The sequence below is a fragment of the Nelumbo nucifera genome, chromosome 3 (assembly GCF_055504915.1).
Source record: "Nelumbo nucifera cultivar China Antique chromosome 3, China Antique-T2T, whole genome shotgun sequence".
Taxonomy (NCBI): domain Eukaryota; kingdom Viridiplantae; phylum Streptophyta; class Magnoliopsida; order Proteales; family Nelumbonaceae; genus Nelumbo; species Nelumbo nucifera.
Window position 1 is genome coordinate 108959115 of NC_142651.1, and position 20161 is coordinate 108979275.

General features: G+C 37.9%; 2 protein-coding genes and 1 long non-coding RNA gene across 7 annotated transcripts in view; 2 read left to right on the plus strand and 1 right to left on the minus strand.

Moving 5' to 3' along the window:
* Positions 1–521: 521 nt before the first annotated feature.
* ABCI20 (non-intrinsic ABC protein 9) lies at positions 522–4718 on the plus strand. Its single transcript, XM_010272569.3, has 7 exons — positions 522–823; positions 921–1054; positions 2002–2121; positions 3102–3197; positions 3304–3456; positions 3555–3632; positions 4075–4718. Exons 1-7 carry the CDS (start codon positions 661–663, stop codon positions 4312–4314), a joined length of 984 nt encoding a protein of 327 aa, XP_010270871.1. The 5' UTR covers positions 522–660; the 3' UTR covers positions 4315–4718.
* A 1863-nt stretch (positions 4719–6581) lies between these two features.
* Positions 6582–20161, minus strand: part of LOC104607076 (ADP-ribosylation factor) — a 36186-nt gene continuing 22606 nt past the window's right edge. For 2 of the 5 annotated variants that reach the window (XM_088900199.1, XM_010272571.3), the window contains exons 2-7: positions 10128–10283; positions 9564–9634; positions 7361–7480; positions 7132–7250; positions 6941–7022; positions 6582–6832 (exon numbers count right to left, since the gene is read on the minus strand). In XM_088900199.1, coding sequence (XP_088756325.1) covers positions 6827–6832; positions 6941–7022; positions 7132–7250; positions 7361–7480; positions 9564–9634; positions 10128–10275 — 546 coding nt within the window. In that variant the 5' untranslated portion in view covers positions 10276–10283 and the 3' untranslated portion in view covers positions 6582–6826. Of the gene's footprint in view, positions 6833–6940; positions 7023–7131; positions 7251–7360; positions 7481–9563; positions 9635–10127; positions 10293–19997; positions 20132–20161 lie in introns of those variants that run through there. The other 3 variants (XM_088900200.1, XM_088900202.1, XM_010272570.3) reach the window with 3 other exon arrangements.
* Positions 7487–20161, plus strand: part of LOC148801834 (uncharacterized) — an 84683-nt gene continuing 72008 nt past the window's right edge. Inside the window, exon 1 of the long non-coding RNA XR_016083795.1 lies at positions 7487–7975. This is a non-coding gene — a long non-coding RNA (uncharacterized LOC148801834). The remainder of the gene's footprint in view (positions 7976–20161) is intronic.

Below are 20161 nucleotides of genomic sequence, written 5' to 3' on the forward strand. Positions count from 1 at the left end.
TAGCTTTTTTTCAATAAATCTTTCTATTGCCAAATAGAAAAAACCCAAAATTCAAGCTTCCGAGATTCTAAACAGCCCAAAGCCCGTATAAAAGGACTTGCTAAATGCGACCAAACCAAAGTCTTTATTCTTCCAAAATCTATTTACAAAAGCTTACCTGTTTTTGAACTATTAGATGTAATAGATCTCTTGGAAAAGACTTGCCTAACAGGCAAATAATGTATTCGGCAGCATTAACGTTTACATGCACATCCCATATTCACGGGAGATGTTCCTCATGATATGACTGTGAGATCGGTGTGAGGCGCGCTCTATCATGAGCGGATCACACAAAGTGAACATCTCGACTCGAGTCTCGGCTACTGTATCACAGGCTAAAGGTCAAAGTTGTTTCGGCATCATTGAGTTTCCATATACCATAAACACTGTCTAGAAATTCCTTCGGAAAACAACCTGTTAATTGAATTGTATTTCACTTTTTGGGTCGGCAAACTAAAGAGTTGGTGAAAGGACACTGGAGGGTGAGATGACGCCACGCTTCCTCAACTCGGTTCACTCCTACTCTGAGTCAACAACTCGACTCGCTAACCTCCCTCTTCAAAACCAAGATCCTGGCTCCTCTTCCTCCACCATCGCCCCTCGAAGTCGTAGCGTGCGAGAATGGCAGAGGATCCCAAACCTACGATCGAGATCAACAACCTCAAGTTCACGTATCCCGGCATCGATGGTCACCCTCCGCCCGGTTCCACGCCTTTGATCGACGACTTCTCTCTGTCTCTCTATACTGGAGGCCGCTGCCTTCTAGTTGGCTCCAATGGCGCCGGTTCGACCTCTCCCCTCCAAATTCCTGAAACTGATACAATTCTTAATCATATAGTGTTGACGTTGGTTATTGTTCTAATCCTACGGTGATGATTCAGGGAAGACGACAATTCTGAAGATATTAGGAGGGAAACACATGGTGGAGCCCCACATGGTTCGAGTGCTCGGTAAATCGGCTTTCCATGATACCGGTTTGACGTCGTCCGGTGATCTCTGCTATCTTGGTGGAGAGGTTCGTTCTTCATCTTTCTAATCAAATTACAGTATTTCATCGCTAAAAGGTTCACATTTTGCCGACTTTTACATAGAATTAACTCTACTAATTATCCATCCAAAGTAACAAAAATTTACTCCATCAATTCACGAAACGGTTTGGCGAGTTCGAGAAGTCTAACTGAACTGCAAATATGGGTCTACCGAGTGGTTTGTTGAGTTTGCCCCTGTGGAACTTCTTTCATAGATTTCATCAGGAAATAGAAATATTGGCTAATTCAAATACCAATTGGTAACAATAGGATCTTCATGCCTTCTTAAGCTAATCTTAGATAGCCCCTTTAGGCCGTTTCTTTTCTAGGGCTAATGAACTTAACTAGAGTTGTTCTTCAAGCAATGGAGACAATAGGTTGTTTACCTGTTTGTGTAAGCGCTCGAAGATGATAAGATATAAAAAGAATTTGTTCTTGGCATAGCAGCATCACTCCTAATTGTTTCACCAAACCATCTTGTTCTCACAACCTCACATGCTTTACTTTCTAATTCAGTCCTAAATTCATGGTTTTTCGTTTATATTTATAGGCATATCCAATAATGTAAATGCGGCTACTCTAGAAAAATGAAGAAAAGAAGATGCATAGTAAAAATTAGAAACACAAAAAAAAAGAAAAGAAAAAAGAAGACTTCTCTCACATGCATTTGGATGATCAGAGAGAATTTGCTCATTCTTTGTTCAAGATCTACTTATGGGGCTTTACAATCATCTTAAGGTCATCTTTTTCAGTCTCTAAGGCATACTGTATGCTGGTTAATTTGCATTGAATGAAAGGTCCTGCTTGCACCTGCTGAGCCATTTGTGTCACAGATCCAACAATACACTGTCTTTATGGCATAATAACTTTATATTTACCACAGCAGTCTATCATAAATAAACAATTCACACTGAATGTGACATACTCTGTGCAGTGGAGGCGGGATGTCGCTTTTGCTGGGTTTGAAGTTCCAATACAAATGGACATTTCTGCAGAAAAAATGATATTTGGTGTTTCAGGTATTGATCCACAGAGGAGAGCTGAACTCATAAAGGTATGATATACATTTTCTCTGAAATGGAGAAATCTCAGCTTTGAGAATCTGGTTTTGTAGTTTGTCATTTTAGTGGTGTTCAGAATGCCTGCTTCTGAATGATTAAAAGACTTGTGAGTTTGTTGAATTAAATTGACCATGAGTTCTGGTGGCTAGTAATGGTTAATTAATTTCTTCTGTTTTTCATTTCCCAAATCTGAACTCTTAGATGAAATGTTCCATTCTCTCTTCCTGGTCATTATGGGTACATTAGAGAGTTAAAATATGATTCAAACGACAATAAACCAGCTATCAGAAATTGTATGTGATAAAATACCCTCCCCCCCCCCCCCCCCCCCCAAATGTACATGGTTAAGCAGAGAAGACCAACCTCCAACTATATACTTAATGGAGATGTTGGTCCAGCAGGTAGGGGTCATCAATGGAACATTTTTGGTTATGTTCTCACAACCAATTGGGTAAGCAAACATAATAAAGGCAGAACCTTTAAACTGTTTTATAGGAGTTGAGAGTCTTGAGACTAGCAAGGAAGTGTACTTGCAAAAATGTTTAAGTGGAAGGTATTCAGCAGTTGGGATAAAATGGCTGAAAAATGAGGAGGTGATCCCGTGGCAGTACAAGCAACTAGTGAAAGAAATTAAAATACTGAAGAGGGAAAGGGTTGTAAATGTAAAATGGTTATTTAGATCAGCCAATGGTATGACAGATTTTGAGAGAAGGTAAACCAATGATTATTTTGGGGACAGGTGGTTAGTCATGTAACATCAGAATACAGTGTATCTAAGCAATTATTTTACATTTACGGTTGTAAATGTAAAATGGTTATTCAGGCGGCTATCTAAGTTGACTAATCTCGGGATGCTTGAAATCTTTGTACATGCTTTTCTTTGCATGTATTTTTAATCAATGGTTTATGTTATTCATAAAAAAAATGATATTTAGTGTCATTTATTTGTCATTTGGTTTATCTGGTGTCCTAGGTGTTAGATATTGATCTATCATGGAGAATGCACAAGGCATCCGATGGTCAGAGAAGACGTGTGCAAATTTGTATGGGCCTTCTGAAGCCATTTAAGGTGTTCCCTCTCATTGTTTTTTCTAAGAGCTAAGAGCTAAATGTTTAGATTCCCAATGTTGATTTTAACTGGTATGCGTTTAACAAGTACTTCCTTGTTTCTGTAGGTTCTCCTTCTTGATGAAATTACTGTTGACCTTGATGTGCTAGCAAGGGCTGACCTTTTGAGGTTCCTTAGAAAGGAATGTAATGAACGGGGTGCTACAATTATATATGCAACCCATATATTTGATGGTCTTGAGGATTGGCCTTCACATATAGTATGGCTCAATTTTGATTTGACTATTGCTTTGTTCTGTTTTCAAACATTGAATGGGTTCTTGTGTCATTTCCTAATAAAATGTTCAATTCTGTTCAGGTTTATATAGCTCATGGGAGGTTGCAATTGGCAATGCCAATACAGAAAGTTAAGGAGATGAGCAATTTGTCCCTGATGGTTAGTTGGTTTAAACTCCAAACCTTGTTCTCCAATTAAATGGTACATAATTAGGTTGGATTCCTTCTGAGGCTTCTCGGTTTCGTACCTTCTTTCACATCTTGAATGCATTTTCCAATTTATGGTGAAAAAAAAAATTATCATGTGAAATGAGACTTCTTCCTTACTTCTTTAGCATATATGCAACCTAACTTAGGTGCCTTCATAATATGGATTCTGGAATGTGCTTACAAATTTTTATTTCTTCTCTTTGCTAATTCCTAAGGCTCAGTTTGGAAATAGTACAAATACAAATATGTGGAGTGCAAAGCCCTGTTTTTTGTATTTATTTGTACTCTTTCCAAACTAAACCCAAAGAACAATTTTTGTAACATTAAATATGCCCCTGTAAGAAATGCCTCCTTTCTGTAGCTGATCTGTATCATTTTACTGGGATCTGTAGAGAACCGTGGAAAGTTGGCTTAGGAAGGAGAGGGATGAAGAAAGGAGGAGAAGAAAAGAGAGGAAAGCAAGTGGTCTTTTGAAATTCGAAAAGAAAGTTGAGGGCACCCGAGTTGTTGGCGATCCAGCCAGTAGTGTTGTTCGTGCAATGAACAATGGTTGGGCTGCAGGAAGGCTTCACTCAACTGTGGCAGGTGAGGAAAATTTCTTATTCAGCTCAAACCGCGTTTTGAGGCAGTAGTGGATTTATCCCACAACAAATGCAATTAGTGGAGACTGCCCTGGTATACTTTGTTTATGGGGTGACATTGAAATCCATCAGTTTTATTTTTATTTTTATTGTTTTTCTTATTTTTTATTCTATTGCTCTATTTTTATCTTCTTTTTTCTCTTTGGGGTTATCCCCCGGGGGATTAGGTATTCAGATACCCCAGGTGATGTATCTTGTATCAGAATTTTAGATCAGGTTTCTTGGATGCTAAATCACAATACTTTCGTACTGAAGGAAGGTATAGTTGTAAGTTGTGTAAGTTTTTTTTTTTTTTTTGGCTAAATGCATTGGTGCAATGGCCATATCTCGAGCTGACAAGCATGAAAACGAATTCAAGTTGAGATCATTTACTTCATGCAAGAAAACTAGGCTAATAATAGTGTGCATATTTATTGCTGGATAACATCTTTGTGGTTTCAACTTAGAAATTTATAAATTGATTGGGAAATCAATTTTTGACATATTCACTAGTCGGTGGTGGTGAATCAGATGCCTTGCCCATTGCCCATGCGGAAATAATTCGCTCCGGATCAAATTCCTTACAAGCTGATTGTGGTCAAGTTCAAAATATCACAACGTATTGGTGTGTATCATATGATACGTGTCTGTTTTTTAATACAACGCAATGCTATTTAGGGGGATTTAAGGGGCTGTCTTTTACGTTCAAGGGTTCAACTTCTGATACCCAAAGGTTTTGTAACCAATGAACTGGTATCATAAAAATTGGTAACCAAATAAAAATTTATGTGAAGGTTTTGATTGGTCAAAGCCTTTCTGGTATTCTTTCAATCTTACTGGCAGCATAGATTTTCCCTATATTCAAACGTAAGAACCCTCCTATCATGCTTAACCCTGGAACATCAGCTTGAAAAAAAAGGTATTACCCTTTAGAAATGAATGAAATGCAGTTTTTGCATTTTGTGGATGTGGATACTTTAAACTATTCATAAAGAAAAATTACATCTCAGATAGCACCATAGACCAGACCAGGTTATGGAGCGATCATGCAAGATAGAATGTTGAGCATGCCCATGGGCTACCTTATTACATGAATAAGAGTATGCAGAAGAAAAAAGGAAAGAAACTCTGGAAGGAGTCTCCTGCATTCAAGAACAATGGTGTGAGCCTGCCAAAATCACTCTCCAGAATAATACAGTTCATGGTCATACTTTCAGCTAAAACTGCAAGGGCCTCGGCTTCTGCCACCAATGACATTACCACCATCATCACTGATGACTACTCCAACAGCTGCAAGAGACTAAGCGCCAAGCACCGTCAATGTTATTGTTGACTTTGACGTAGTGCAGTGGAGGATTTTGCCATCACTGAGGAGAAACATCTGAAGAATGACGTGAAATGGATTCATTGTCCTGGTAGAACTGAAATGTGCATGTGGATACTTTGAACCCTGATTTCGGTCACTCGGAGTATATATGCAAAGCAGATCTATTGAGTTGAGCTATTAAAAGGCAAGCTTATCCTGGCCAAACTTGTGTGAATTCGTCAAGGCACAAATTCTTTGATGGGTGACTGGTCCAAGACTCTACGGCCTTCTTATTTAATAGGAAACAGAACTACCTTAAATAATCATATAGTTCATATACTGGTGGGTGTATCCCCAGTACGCCAATTCTTTGGTTGAAGGCTCTAGATCAAAGTATCAAACCAGAAGGGAAGTTTGTTGCATATAATGAACCTTTTGGCTCAGTTAGTTTGCACCAAAACGAAGTGGTCCCCTCTTTGTATATCACTTGTTCGCACTAAAAGGAAGTAGTCCTCATATCCTCAAACTTTATTGTTTAGGAGTGAGGAAGGAAGCAAGATGACGCGGTTCCCATTTTTTATTAAAGCGACAATTTAAGTAGGAAGAAGGTGGTTTTTTTTTTTGAAGGCGGAAGGTGGTTATTAGTTGATTGCAATATCACTTGTATGATACCGGTTGATTGGTTATTAGCTGTTAAGATATCATGCCTTTAAGTATGCTAATCGGACTCTTAGTAAACCGCTTCCACTTTTGATCGAGGAGAACAGGGTGGTAGAAAGGATATGGGATCTCAATACAAAAAAAACCCTGCATGCACGGAAAGTACTTGCATCCACCTACACACATAGGAAAAAATTGAAAGGGAAACAAAAGATCTCAAATCCCCCCTTCCCATGCTCGGTAAAGAGAAAAGAACAAATATAAATGTCGGTGGTAGTACAACATTATCAGAAGTGACCGGATTAAGCTAAGATTTCGAAACAGCAAAATAAGAGAACTTTTCTGAATTATACTGCGCATCTAAGAGAAAGAAATTTCAGTATCTATAATCATAAACAAAATGAACATATTATGGGATAACAAGTAACAATAGCTCTGTTCTCACAAAAAGATAAAAAAGAAATATGGGTAAAAAAAATGGAGTAAAGGGACAACAAATAGTATCTCCAACTCTGACACTGATTGCAGCTCAAAAACCATCATAAAAGAAAACGCCATCTATGCCTGCAAAAGAATAGAAGGAAAACATAAAGAGTTTGAAAAAACATGAGCAAGTGAATAAAAATGTCATCTCGTGAAAGTCGATGTGTACTGTCACTCGAAGATGCATACCTTGTTAGCAATGTTGTTGGAGAGCCAGTCCAGTCCTTCGTACAAACCTTCTCCGGAAGTGGCGCATGTGCTCTGGATATACCTGTACAAGAGACAGTGATAAAAAAAAGGTATTACTCAGTTTGGGATTGAGAGGATCTCTATCAAATTTGGGTAATCGATAATAATAGTGTGCATGCAAGTTGATCTACCAGTGGCGTTGACGGAGGGAATGAAGGCCAAGTTTATCAGTAATCTCAGCAGCATTCATTGCATTTGGAAGATCTTGCTTATTTGCAAATACAAGCAAAACAGCGTCCCTCAATTCATCCTGCCACAGTACCCAGTAACATATTCAAGTTTAAAGAAAGACAGTGAATACAATCGATAATCAAATTGGCATAACTTGCTAATTGAACATTACAGAATGACTTCTCTTACCTCATTCAACATCCTGTGAAGCTCATCCCTAGCCTCAACAACACGATCTCGATCATTGCTGTCTACGACAAAGATAAGACCTTGTGTGTTTTGGAAGTAATGTCTCCACAAGGGACGGATCTGAAATTACCCCACAAGGAAACAATCCACAAATGTAGGACTTCTAACCAAAATAGCCAAGCAGAAAACAATACTAGTAATACTTAAAATAGAATTTGACAAATAGTTAAAGGTGACCAACAGGTTTTACTTTGTGTTTGATTTACTTTTATACCAACAGGTTTTACTTTGACAACATTAAATAATAAATTAATCAGGATCAAATAGAAAGAGCATGGAAAAAGGGGGCCATAAACTTGTGTCTATAAATGTCAATTGGGAACGTCCATTTCCTAATGTGATCAATGAAAAGAAGGAAGGCCAAACGGTCCAAGTACATCTCGCATATGAAAATGTTAAATGCTGATGGAGGAATCTCTAACCAGTAGAACACCATCCAAATAAATATCCAGCAGTTAGGGAGCACTCAGGTGTGGGGAGAGTGGAAGTTGAGCACCTGGTGGTAGACATGTGAAGGTTGGAGAATCACTCGGTTTATTCTTCCTGGGTAGGGAGGTAGGAAGAATATAATAAGAAAGTTGCGGGGGAAGGGGGAGAGGTGTGGGAGGAATGGGAAAGGTGGGAAGAAGGCACAGGAGGAGTGAAGGGAGAAAGTTCGAAGGCCGGAAACTGGAGAGGGGGGGGGTGAGGATGGATTGCAATCTTGGATTGTCAGGGGCTGAGCAAAGGAAGAAGGGTTTCAATGAGGAATATGTTGGAAAATTGATTTCAAAAGTGATGTTATTGCAAGGTCGAAGTTAGGATGGAGATGCTGGTGGCAGACATTGGCAAAGCTGTGTAAGATTGGGTCTTGTTTTTCCAGAATTTGACCAAGTCGATAAAGAGGTCTCAGGGGTCTGATTTGGGGACGTTATAGGAATGGAATTTTGTAATTTGATGATATGTTTTAATCTTCTCCTTGCTTTTGTTACGTGTTCAGGTTTTACCAAGATTATATGGATTTTTTCCTTTTAATGAAATTATTTTTTTTACCATAAAAAAAGAGAGGTTACAAGACCATTTAGAAAATTTATGATTATGTTAATTGTAGTCTGGTCTCCATCCAGATCAAGACTGTTCATATACCAGCAAGTCTATAACTACATGTGCATGTGTTATCAATCATAATCATCATCAGGGTGTCTTGAAATGTCAACCACAACATGGATAGCGATTTCTTGTATAGCTAAAGAAACAATGGAATATGAAGTGGCTTAATTTGATCTAGCTCATGATTATGTCAAGTGATGATGGTAAAACATTTTATCAGCACTAGATCGTCCATAAGCATGGTTTCCAAAGACATAAATAACTATAAATAAATAAATCATGATCATCACATTAAATGACAGTGAAACATCCAGAACAATACTGTTCATACACCAGTATCCTACAACTACGTGTGTGTGTGTGTGTGTGTTATCAATCATAATCATCATCAGAGTGCATTGAAATGTCAGCCACAACATGGATAGTGTTTTCTTGTATGGATAAGGAAACAATGAAATATGAGGTGGCTTAATTTGATCTAGCTTATGATTATGTTAAGTGCTGATGGTAAAACAATTAATCAGCACTAGACCGTCCATAAGCATGGTTTCACAAGACATAAATAACTAATTATTATAGATAATTAAATCATGATGATCACATTAATTGACAGTGCAACATCTAAATAAAAGCTCCAATGCCAATTTTTGGTCATAAATCATGCATACAACTTTAAGAAAATGCCATGACTTCCCATTCTTGCAAAACTTTAAACACAAAAACACCAATGCCATCATGAACAAGTTCATGGACATTCACACAATGTTACTTTATAGACTAATTTAGGCTTCTAAACAATGCTGGCAAAATTGGGGCAGAGAAAAGTTCTAGTCCACAGTTCAGGTGAACCAGAACTGTTCAGAAAATTGAAAAATCTGGACAAAAATAATCTAAATGCCAAAGTTGGGACAATTTCAGTTGATCCTTACAACCATAAGGAGCCTAAACATTTTCCTACTTACGGTGTAAATTTACAACACAAGATTTCAACATCACCCTTAAATCAGGAGAGTCAAATTTTGTACATAATTTAGCTTAATATAACCATACATACCTTGTCCTGACCACCTACATCCCAAACAGTGAAGCTAATGTTCTTATATTCCACAGTCTCCACATTAAACCCTGACCGGAAAAAAAGGTTCATTAGTTTGAGTCAAGAGTGAAAATAATATAAGCTTAATATAACTTAGGAATAGTGGTGATCTAGTGGCTACCTAGCAGAACAACAATGCATAAAAATCTATTACATAGGCTTGAAGTGTGGATTCCAGGGGGTGAACAAAATTAGGTTTAGGCAAATGTATACGTTCTTAACCTGAAACATGATTTTTTTTCTATCTTCTAAAAAAAGAAAAAAAAACTATTTTCTCTAACATTTCTAAATGCACATCTTGCAAGAAACTCAAACTCTCAAATTTGCATTCCCATGGTTGAAATATAAATAAACATGAATGAATGAGCAGTTGAACCCCCAAACTAAAAGTTTAATTCACCAAACCAATGTAGGACATACTTCTACACATTACATGGACATCCAGGCAGAACATTCCCTTAAAAACATACAGGAAAAAAAGCCACTCTTGAAATCATTTATGTTATAGGGTCAAAAGCATACCAATGGTTGGAATTGTTGTGACAATCTCTCCCAACTTGAGCTTGTACAAAATGGTGGTCTTACCCGCAGCATCAAGACCCACCATAAGAATGCGCATCTCTTTCTTGGCAAAGAGCCGACTAAAAAGCTTGGTGAAAGACAGCCCCATCTTTGTGTCTGATGGTTCTACAGATTGCAAATTAGAAATTCATTCAAGAAGTATGACACATTTATAAGAAAAAACATTTTTCAATGGATAGGGCCGATAGGCATGGTTCTTGGTCATTGTATGCAATTAAAAAAAAAGTATAATAAAGAAAAATGTATACAGAATCCCTGACATACAGTTTAAAGACCCAAACATAACATAGGCATCTAGGTTATTATCTCTGAAAATTTAATAATTATATTGGAACAATCTTACTTTCTAAAATGTCAGAAATTGAAAACTTCAACTATATAAGAAGAGTATTTTTACCAAAAAAATACTAAATCATCATCATGCCTTATCCCAACTATATGTGGTCGGCTACATGAATCCCGTTTCACTAATCTGTTCTCTTTAAAGCCATATCAAAAGTTAACAATGGTGTCAAGTTAACAACACTATACTAAAGACAGCAATGGCATTCAAGGATGTCGGGACTGGATAGTAATTCCACGAGACAGAGACTAACAGGTGAAAATTTTTTAACCCTAGCCAACTGAATTTCTGGAGTTTATTGAAAGCAACCAGAACAATAATTCCAACACAGAATATGAAAATCCAAAAAAATAATTAGAAACTCATCAAAGAAGTATCTCTTTTATGGTCTATGACTCTTTCTCTTGCTATCTCATTTTGGGGTTCTATTTTTTTTTTTTTGAATCTTCGTTCAGTTGTGATTAGGTTCAGAACACAGGATAGATAGAGAGAAAAAAAGTGAGCTTGAAATTTTTTGAAATGGCGTACAGTGGTCTTTAGACAGTTGTTGATTGCTATTGACAGGATAATGAGGATGGATATGAACATAAGAGTCATTCAACTCTTCATCCGTTCATTAGGTTCCTAAAAAAGTAAAAAGGATGGCTGGCATAGTCTAATTGGGACATCAATACAGAGATGGAAGTCTTCAATATGACCATAAAAAAACGATTATAATTTCCACATTAATACTAAGAGAGTGAAATACGATCAAAGTTTCAAAAGAAAAACAGTCGTTTGAAATGAAAGGACTGTTAAAAGGATGTAGAGAATCAATAGAAAGTCGCAGAAATCAGCTTACAAGAAGAGAGAAGAAGAAGAAGAAGAAGAAGAAGAAGAAGAAGAAGAAGAAGTTGGTGGCAACTAGGGTTCAGAGAGAGATTTTCAAAACATAATCTCCTCTTACACCCCTAATCCCATTTCATTAAGTTAAACTTTAGTAATTTATAGAGAGGTCCCTAGTTGGGCAGAAAATAAAAAACATAACATAAGAAAAAATAAGACCCAGATTAAGGCTCATTATAGCAAAGAACATAAAAAGATAAAAAGGATAAACAGCCTATAGGCCATTCGTCCCATTTTCTCTACACTCCCCCTCAAGTTGAGCATAGATATCAATCATGCCAAGCTTGCCAGTATCATGCTGAAGTTTAGCCTTGAGAATGCCCTTGGTGAGGAAATCAGCTAACTGTCCTTCAAAAGTGATGAAAGGTAGACACACTTCTCCAGAAGGCACTCTTTCTCGAATGAAGTGTTTGTCAACTTCAACATGTTTGGTTCTGTCATGTTACACTGGATTGTGAGCAATGTTGATGGCAGCCTGATTATCACAGTATAAAATCAATGGCTTATCATGCTCAATACCTAGTTCCTCCATCAAGGATCTACAATAGTTCAAAAACTCCATGAGCCATGGCTCTGTATTCAGCTTCGACTGAAGATCTGGCAACCACTGATTGTTTCTTGTTTCTCCAAGATACAATATTACATGCCACCAAGCTGCAGTATCCAGAGACAGATCTTTTATCATCAATATTTCCGGCCCAATCAACATCTGTGTAGGCTTTAAGTTTCATATGACCATGCTCAGCAAATAGAATTCCCTTTCCAGGAGAACCCTTCAAATAACATAGAATCCGCTCTGCTGCTGCCATGTGAGTGTCCTTGGGAGCATGCATGAACTAACTAATGCAACTGACAGCATATGAAATGTCTAGCCGACTCATGCATAGATAGAGAAGTTTCCCAAGTAGCCTCTGGAAGACTCCCTTATCTTTCAACAATATTCCATCTGAAGCAGAGAGTTTATGACTCATATCAATAGAAGTAGCAACTGGTCTAGCTCCCATCTTCCCTGTTTCAGAGAGCAAGTCAAGTACATACTTTCTCTAAGAGATAAGGATCTCATCCTTGGATCGAGCAACTTCTATGACAAGAAAGTATCTCAATTCCCCCAGATCTTTGATCTCAAACTCTGTATGAAGGAAAGATTTGAGATGATTAATCCTTGATACATCATTACCAGTCACAACAATATCATCAACATACAGAATCAGATAAACTGCCAAGGATCCTCTCATCTTCACAAAGAGGTATGATCAGACTGAGTCTGTACATAGCCAAAGTTAACAAGGGTAGCCCTAAACCTTTCAAACCATGCCATAAGGGACTGTTTAAGTCCATAAAGAGATTTCTTCAACTTGCAGACCATCCCTTTCATATCTGTTTCATACATCCCTGGAGGAAGAGACAATATAGACCTCCTCATGTAACTCTCCATTCAGAAATGCATTCTTTACATCCAACTGGTAAAGTGGCCAGTCTGAGTGTGCAACCAGAGAAAGCAGAACTCTCACAGAAATCATCTTGGCAATAGGAGCAAAGGTCTCCAGATAATCAATCCCATATCTATGTGTATAACCTTTTGCAACTAGCCTGGCCTTGTACCTTTCAATGGTGCCATCAACATGATATTTGATGGTAAAAATCCACTTACAACCTATTGGATCCTTTCCTTTAGGTAAATCAACCACTTCCCAAGTGTCATTCTTGTGTAGGGCATCAATTTCTGTTCTCATAGCATCCCTCCATTCTGGAATAGTAAGAGCTTCTGACACAGATCTAAGAATTGGGTTAGAAGCAACAGAAGAAAGGTAGCCGAAATATGAAGGAGAGAGCAAACTATAAGAAAAGTGTTTGAAAATGCAATGTGCAGTACACTTCCTTTTTCCTTTCCTAATAGCAATAGGGATATCAAGGTCTGGAAAGGATGACTCCAAAGGGGCTATATCAGTACCTGTTGTCTCTTTTGTGACTGGAAGTGCAGGAGGTTCATGTGGTGTAGGGGAATCAATCTGCTCACTTCTGGTTCTGTGCTGTTGGTACAACCTGGGATTAAAAAGAGGACGATGGGGTAAAGGAGGAGGGATATGAACACTGGAATGAGAATGAGATGACTGATCCTCCCTTGCCTCATTTGAAAGAGGAAGAGACTCAAAAGAAGACTCAACTGGGACAGGAAGGGGGAGAGCAAACAACTGTGACAAATTCTCCCCCTTTGAACAATGCCTCTCCTGAGAAGAATCATAAAAGGAAGAGAGCTCATCAAAGGTGACATCCATTGAGACATACCGAGTTCTAGTCTTCGGATCAAAACAACAATAACCCTTTTGTGTGGGGGAATAACCAAGGAAAATACACTTGTGAGCTTTTGGTTCAAATTTCTGTCTCTGGACACTTGGGATATGAACATAACAAGTGCAGCCAAAGACACAGAGTGGAATAGGAAAAAGGTCCTTGCCCGGATGAAAAAGATTGAAGGGAGACTTGAACCCCAAAACCCTGGATGGCATACGGTTAATTAGGTAGGTTCAGTGAGAACAACATCATCCCAAAATTTTGTAGGGACATGTGAGGAAAATAGGATACTTCTTGCAACTTCAACAATATGCCGATTTTTTCTTTCAGCAACTCCATTCTGTTATGGGGTCCTAACATAGGAGCTTTGGTGAATAACCCCCAAATCAATGAGATAGCAAGTCAGGTTTTTCTCAAAATATTCTTTTGCATTGTCGGATCTGAAAATTTTAATTCTGGTATCAAACCGGGTTAGAACAAATTCATGGAATTGCCTCACAAGTCTAGGAACTTCATAAAAAATATCCAAGTGAACCGTAAAAAATCATCAATAAACAAGATAAAATATTTGTAGCCACCCATAGAAGGTAAGTGGTAAGGTCCCCACACATCAGAGTGCACAATATGGAATGGAGAAGAAGATCTTTTATTACCCAAAGGATAACTGCTTCTACAATGTTTTGACAACTCACAAGACTCACAATGAAGACTAGACAAACTAATTCCCTTAAATAGTTATGGGAATAAATGACTTAATGCAAAAAAAGAAAGATAACCCAAACAAAAATGACATAACATGATTCGACTAATAGATTCTGTAGATGTAGATCCAAAAGCAACTTTTTCAGGTTGTCCATGGCTCTGTCTAGGAGTATCCAGCAGATATACTCCATTCGCCTCATGGCCACTCCCAATTACTTTCTGAGACTCCATATCCTAAAAAACACAGTAGGAAGGAAAGAAGATTACACAACAGCTCAAAGATTTAGTTAGGCTATTTACAAATAACAAATTTGTATTTAGCTAGGGTACATGAAGAGCAAAAGGAAGAACCAAGGAATCTGTAGCCTTGATGGTTCCCTTGCTAGAGATAGGGGCAAGAGAGCCATCGGCTAGGGTGATTTTGTCACAGCTAGGAAGTAAATCATAAGAAACAAAAAAAGTGGAAAGGCTAGTCATATGATTAGAAGCACCGAAATCAATAATCCAAGGGATCCTACGATTACCTGAAATAGTTGCATGATTGGCAGAAGCCCGTATACCTGAATGAGCAAATACAGAAGAGGTTGAATTTCCTGAAGGGTTGGAAGAAGAGGCCACACCCTCTAGGTGACTGATCATCCTTCCAAACTTCTCATACTCTGCCTTCCATAGCTGCTAATTGCTCACTAGTAAACTTCTCTTCAGTTAGGCATCTATTGCTATTTGGACCCGCAGCAATATTGGCATTCCCTACCTTCATATTATCATACTTCTTCTGAAACCGAAGAGGAAAAAGCTCAGGATGCAATTTCCAACACTCGTCTTTAGTGTGATTTGGTTTCTTACAGTACTCACAAATAATTTCTTTCTTCCCTGAGCCACTTGGAGTTCCTGTAACTCCCTTAGGTTTCACTCCCATATTAGCAAAGTGATCATTTAGACCAACCCCTTGAACTTGGACAAGCCTCTTTCTTTCTTCACTAATTACCAAGGCATAGGCTTGAGACATTGGATAAGATATTTTGCTTTGTGATGTCATACTCTGGATTCAATCCAGTCAAAAACTCAAACACCCTGTTTCTCTCAACAAGTTTCCTGTAGGTCTCAACATCATTAGTGGTGTCCCAGGCTACAGCTTCAATCAAATCAATTTCTTGCCAGAGACCTCAATATTGAGAAATAAACAGCTAAAGGTTTCTCCCCTTCTCAAATTCTTTACATCACTCCTCAGCTTGTAAGCCCTGGCTACATTTAATTTATGGGAATAGGTTTCAGCAACACTATCCCAAATTTCCTTTGCTGAATTCATCCACAAATAGTATTGACTAATCTGAGGTTGCATGGAGTTCACAAGCCATTCAATAACAATATAATTTTCTTGCATCCATTTTTCATATGATGGGTCATCTTCCGAGGGAGCCTTTTTGCTCCCGGACTAGGAGATAAAACCCCATTTGCCTCTACTATAGATATGAATTTTTACTGATTATGACCAAGCCACATAATTAGTTCCATTTAGCTTGACTATGGTCACAGCCAATAAAGAGTCAACAGAGGCTCCCAGAACCTGTCCAGATTCAACAGTATGCTTGTTTTCAACTTCTGAAGGGTTTATCTTCTTAAAATACTTCAAAAATAACTTCTAACAACTCCGAATAACAAACAATGAAGACAGAAGAAAAGCTATGTCGTGAGTTAACCTCTATGCAGCCGTACCTACTACCTGCATCACACCCAGAACCCAGAAGAAACAGAGAAAACTCAGCCGCACCTTGTAGACTTCACAGAACACCAATCCACTTGAAACGATCTTCAAGATGAAGGATAAGAAGACTTTCAGGCATTGAGCGCCCAGGTCAAACTCCCTATGGGGCCCGCAATCAGATTTCTTCAAAAAATTAGGGTTTCGAGCAACACACTTGAATATGTCAAGAGGACGACAAAACCAGTCCTCTCCAAAAACCACTAACAACTGGGCTGAAATAAGTTTCTTTAACTGTTCATCCGATTCAGTTCTCCATGCACACTATGTATGGGAAAAAGGAGGTGAAAAGAGAAGAAGAGCCTGCTTTGATACCAAGAAGAAAAACAACCTTTTGAAATGGACTGTTTAAAAAGATGTAGAGAATCAATAGAAAGTAGCAAAAATCAGCTTACAAGAAGAGAGAAGAAGAAGAAGAAGAAGAAGAAGAAGAAGGTGGCGACAACTAGGGTTCAGAGAGAGATTTTCAAAACATAATCTCCTCTTACACCCCTAATCCCATTTCATTAAGTTAAACTTTAGTAATTTACAGAGAAGTCCCTGATTGGGCAAAAAATTAAAAACATAACATAAGAAAAAATAAGATCCCAGATTAAGGCCCATTACAACAAAGAACATAAAAGGATATAAAGGATAAACAGCCTATGGACCATTCAGCCCATCTTCTCTATAGTTTCAATACTAATGGGCCATTACAGCAAAGAACAGAAGTCTCACACTACTTTTCTGTTCTCTGTGAAGAAGACAATGAATAGTTTAACTTTTTTTTGATCAATAATTGAATGGATTTCATTAAAAAATAAATAAGCAAATACAAGGAGGATAGGAGAGATAAACTCTCTTAGCTCCGACTCCCAGAGAAGAAAACATTATAGCATAGCCTCGAACAAGTTGTTTCATCCCACCCCTTGCTTAGCCAAAGCATCAACCAAGCTATTGGCATCTTTCTCCATTTAAATTGAATTTCGATTCCTTGAGTCAAATCTCCGAACTTTCTTTTTTCATTTATATACTCCGACCAGTAACTTTACCGTTTCACCATTTTGGTCAGCACTGTTCCATTCTCTGTGAAGAAGACAATGAACAGTAACTTTACTGTTCATCATTTTGTTCTCTAGAGCGTATGCAAAAGGCATATTTGAAATTTCATTTTTTTTTATGAATGAATGGTATTTTATTAAATAGAGATAGAAATAGTACAAGCATGAAGCACCCTAAGAGGAGGCACGAGGTGTTACCTCCCCTTAAAGGTAGTTCTAAACCCAACTCTTTTCAGATTGCAGATACCAATTAGCCAAAAACAGAGAATCCCTTAAAGCCCCTTGAAATTTCATTATTGTTCTGTACTAAATGGAGAGAATCAAGCACCAATGCAGCAGCATGTCCCTCTTCTGGTTCAGTTTCAAGGTAGAAGACAATGAACATTGTCTTCTTTTGAAGGGTAGTTTTGACATTTTCAAAATTTTTAAGTTGCACATGTCATCATCACGTGATACCAATAACTGACGGAATGGTAATGGTAGGGACTAAATTGACAGTTTTTGAGAGTTCAGGTACTGCAGTGGCACGTTTTGAAGTACTAAACTGAGACTACCCCTAAAGTACAAGGAACTAATTTGGAATTTTCCCTAAAAATAAGTGCTCATGAGCATTTAGTGAAAAAAGACTTATTTCAAATAGGGATAGTATAGGTATTTTCAAAATGATGTGTAAGCCAGAAAGGAAATAAGCGCTTATTGAATAAGCACTTAAAAATAAGCCTGAATTTTGGGTTTCTCGAATAAACACTTACTCAGAATAAGTACTCATTCCAAGTTTATTTCCCAAATGCCATAAGTGCTTATTGGTGTGGTAGGTACCGACCCAAAATAAGTGCTAATTGAATAAGCACTCCCAAACTTGGCCTTAAATCATTTCTTACTACTTCTACCCAAACTTGTCTGTTTTGGTCTACCCCAAGCACTTCTAGCACCTTCAATGTGTAACAAGCCACTTCTTCTAACTGGCAAAGTTGGTGGTCTTCTATGCACATGGTCAAACCATCCTAGTCTACTCCCTCTCATTTTATCACCCATTGGAGCTACTCCTAGGTTCCAACAGATAACTTCATTCCTAATCCTATCCTTTTAGTTTTTCCACTCATCCATCTTAGCATTCACATTTCTGCCACATTCATTCTTTGGACATGCTGTTTCTTCACTGCCCAACACTCTATCCATGCAGCAAAGCTAGACTTACAACTGTTTTAAACTAGTGGTGCAACTTGAGTGGGCCCAACCTGTGCCTAGACTGACCCAACCCAAAATTTTACACAGGCTGAGCTTGAATTTTCAGTACTTGGACTGGGGCCAGGGCCAACTTTTGGTGTTTTCATTTTCTGAGCTAGACCCAAGTCTAGTCGTTAAGTAACCCAAGACTGAATGACCAGCCTAAGTCCTGTTGGGCCTGAGCCAAACCCAAATGTGTCAAGTTTTAATTGAGGCTAAGCCTGTGTTGAGTATATTAGGCTTGACATCGAGCTCCACAGGAGCTCAGGACTTAAACCCAACTGTTAAGGTTGGGCCTGGTTGACTCAAAACCAGTCCAACTCACCCATGTTGCACCCCTAAGGAAACCACAATGTTCGCTACTTCATAAGAAAAAATGATCTGTAACTGAACAGTTTTAGGGGGTGTTCTGTATTGTGAATATTCTGTAGTTTGTTACATTCTGAAACACAGCACATCCCATTAGGAATTCTTTTAGAGGCATGGTGTGTTTTGAAATCATTAATGGATGGTTTTGAAACACAAAATATCACAGTTTACTTTCCAAGCCAAAATCTCGTGGATTAGTCCAACCACGGTGGATTGGATATGTAATGTAATAAATGACTGGAATATATTATTTAAAATTTTGCTAACAATACATCCACACCACATTGTAGAGCACCTTATGGAGTGGTGTGGTTCAAACCATGTGATTTCAACCACACCACAATGGCATATTCAAACATACCACACCTTATGGAAACCATGCTGCTCGATGATCCTTTGTAGGAAGCAGAATCATGTGCTCAGCTAACTAATTTGTAAAGCTTTCAATATATACATCTAATGAAAAATGAAAGAGTAAAGATAGACTGCGATTCTTTTTCATCCTGAGATGACAATAAAAGAAACTCGAATGGGTTGCTGCTTGCGACATTACTATACTACTCTATATCAAACAAGAATGTGACCCGTAAGTATAGTTTAGAGTAACATACTAGTCTATCTAGTTCTCCATCTCCCATAGTATATAATTGATCAAATTTATACAGCAATCTTATCTTTCCAAAGGGAAAATCATATTAGCCTCTAAAAGGTAATGCATGTAACCTGAAAATCAACTATATTAACACAAACAAGAAGCCTCCTCCATTACAACAAAGCAATAAATTCTTACAACACATCTACGTGATCCAGAGTCGAGAACACGATAACATCTCATGTACAGGTATTAGGCAATCAGAAGGAAAAACATTACAACCATAAAAATTTAATCATAACGATCAAATATGCATCTCAACCCTATATACTTAAACGAAAAACAATAATAAAAGAAACAATATCGAATCTCAGAGCCGAAATCCAAGGACAATAAAAAAAAAACAAGCACTTTGTCATCCAGAAAAGAGGCGTATAGATGTTAATCCCGCATGAAATTTAATTTAAATAACCGAAGGTCAACCTAACTACGTGGACATAAATCAAGCAGCAAGGTACCAATCCCGTGCAACAAAATGGGGATCGGCTTGATCGTGCAACAGTTTCAGTTATATAAAGGCAAGACAGGAGAAACAAACCGAATCAAGACAAATCGAACCTCAATTTCGCAAATCAAACAGGAGAAACCAGATTATGTGTTCTCTGAAAAGAAAATATGAACCTAATAGATCTTGAAAAAAAGATCAGATCTAAGCAGGAATCGCAACGAAATGATTCAAATAGTGGAGAAAAAAGGCCATAA

Bases quoted from the DNA above. Each gene is read 5' to 3' on its own strand.
- ABCI20 (XM_010272569.3), top strand. From the start codon at position 661: ATGGCAGAGGATCCCAAACCTACGATCGAGATCAACAACCTCAAGTTC. The intron at 3,198-3,303 runs GTGTTCCCTCTC...TTGTTTCTGTAG, and splicing joins GCCTTCTGAAGCCATTTAAG to GTTCTCCTTCTTGATGAAAT. The intron at 3,633-4,074 runs GTTAGTTGGTTT...TGGGATCTGTAG, and splicing joins TGAGCAATTTGTCCCTGATG to AGAACCGTGGAAAGTTGGCT.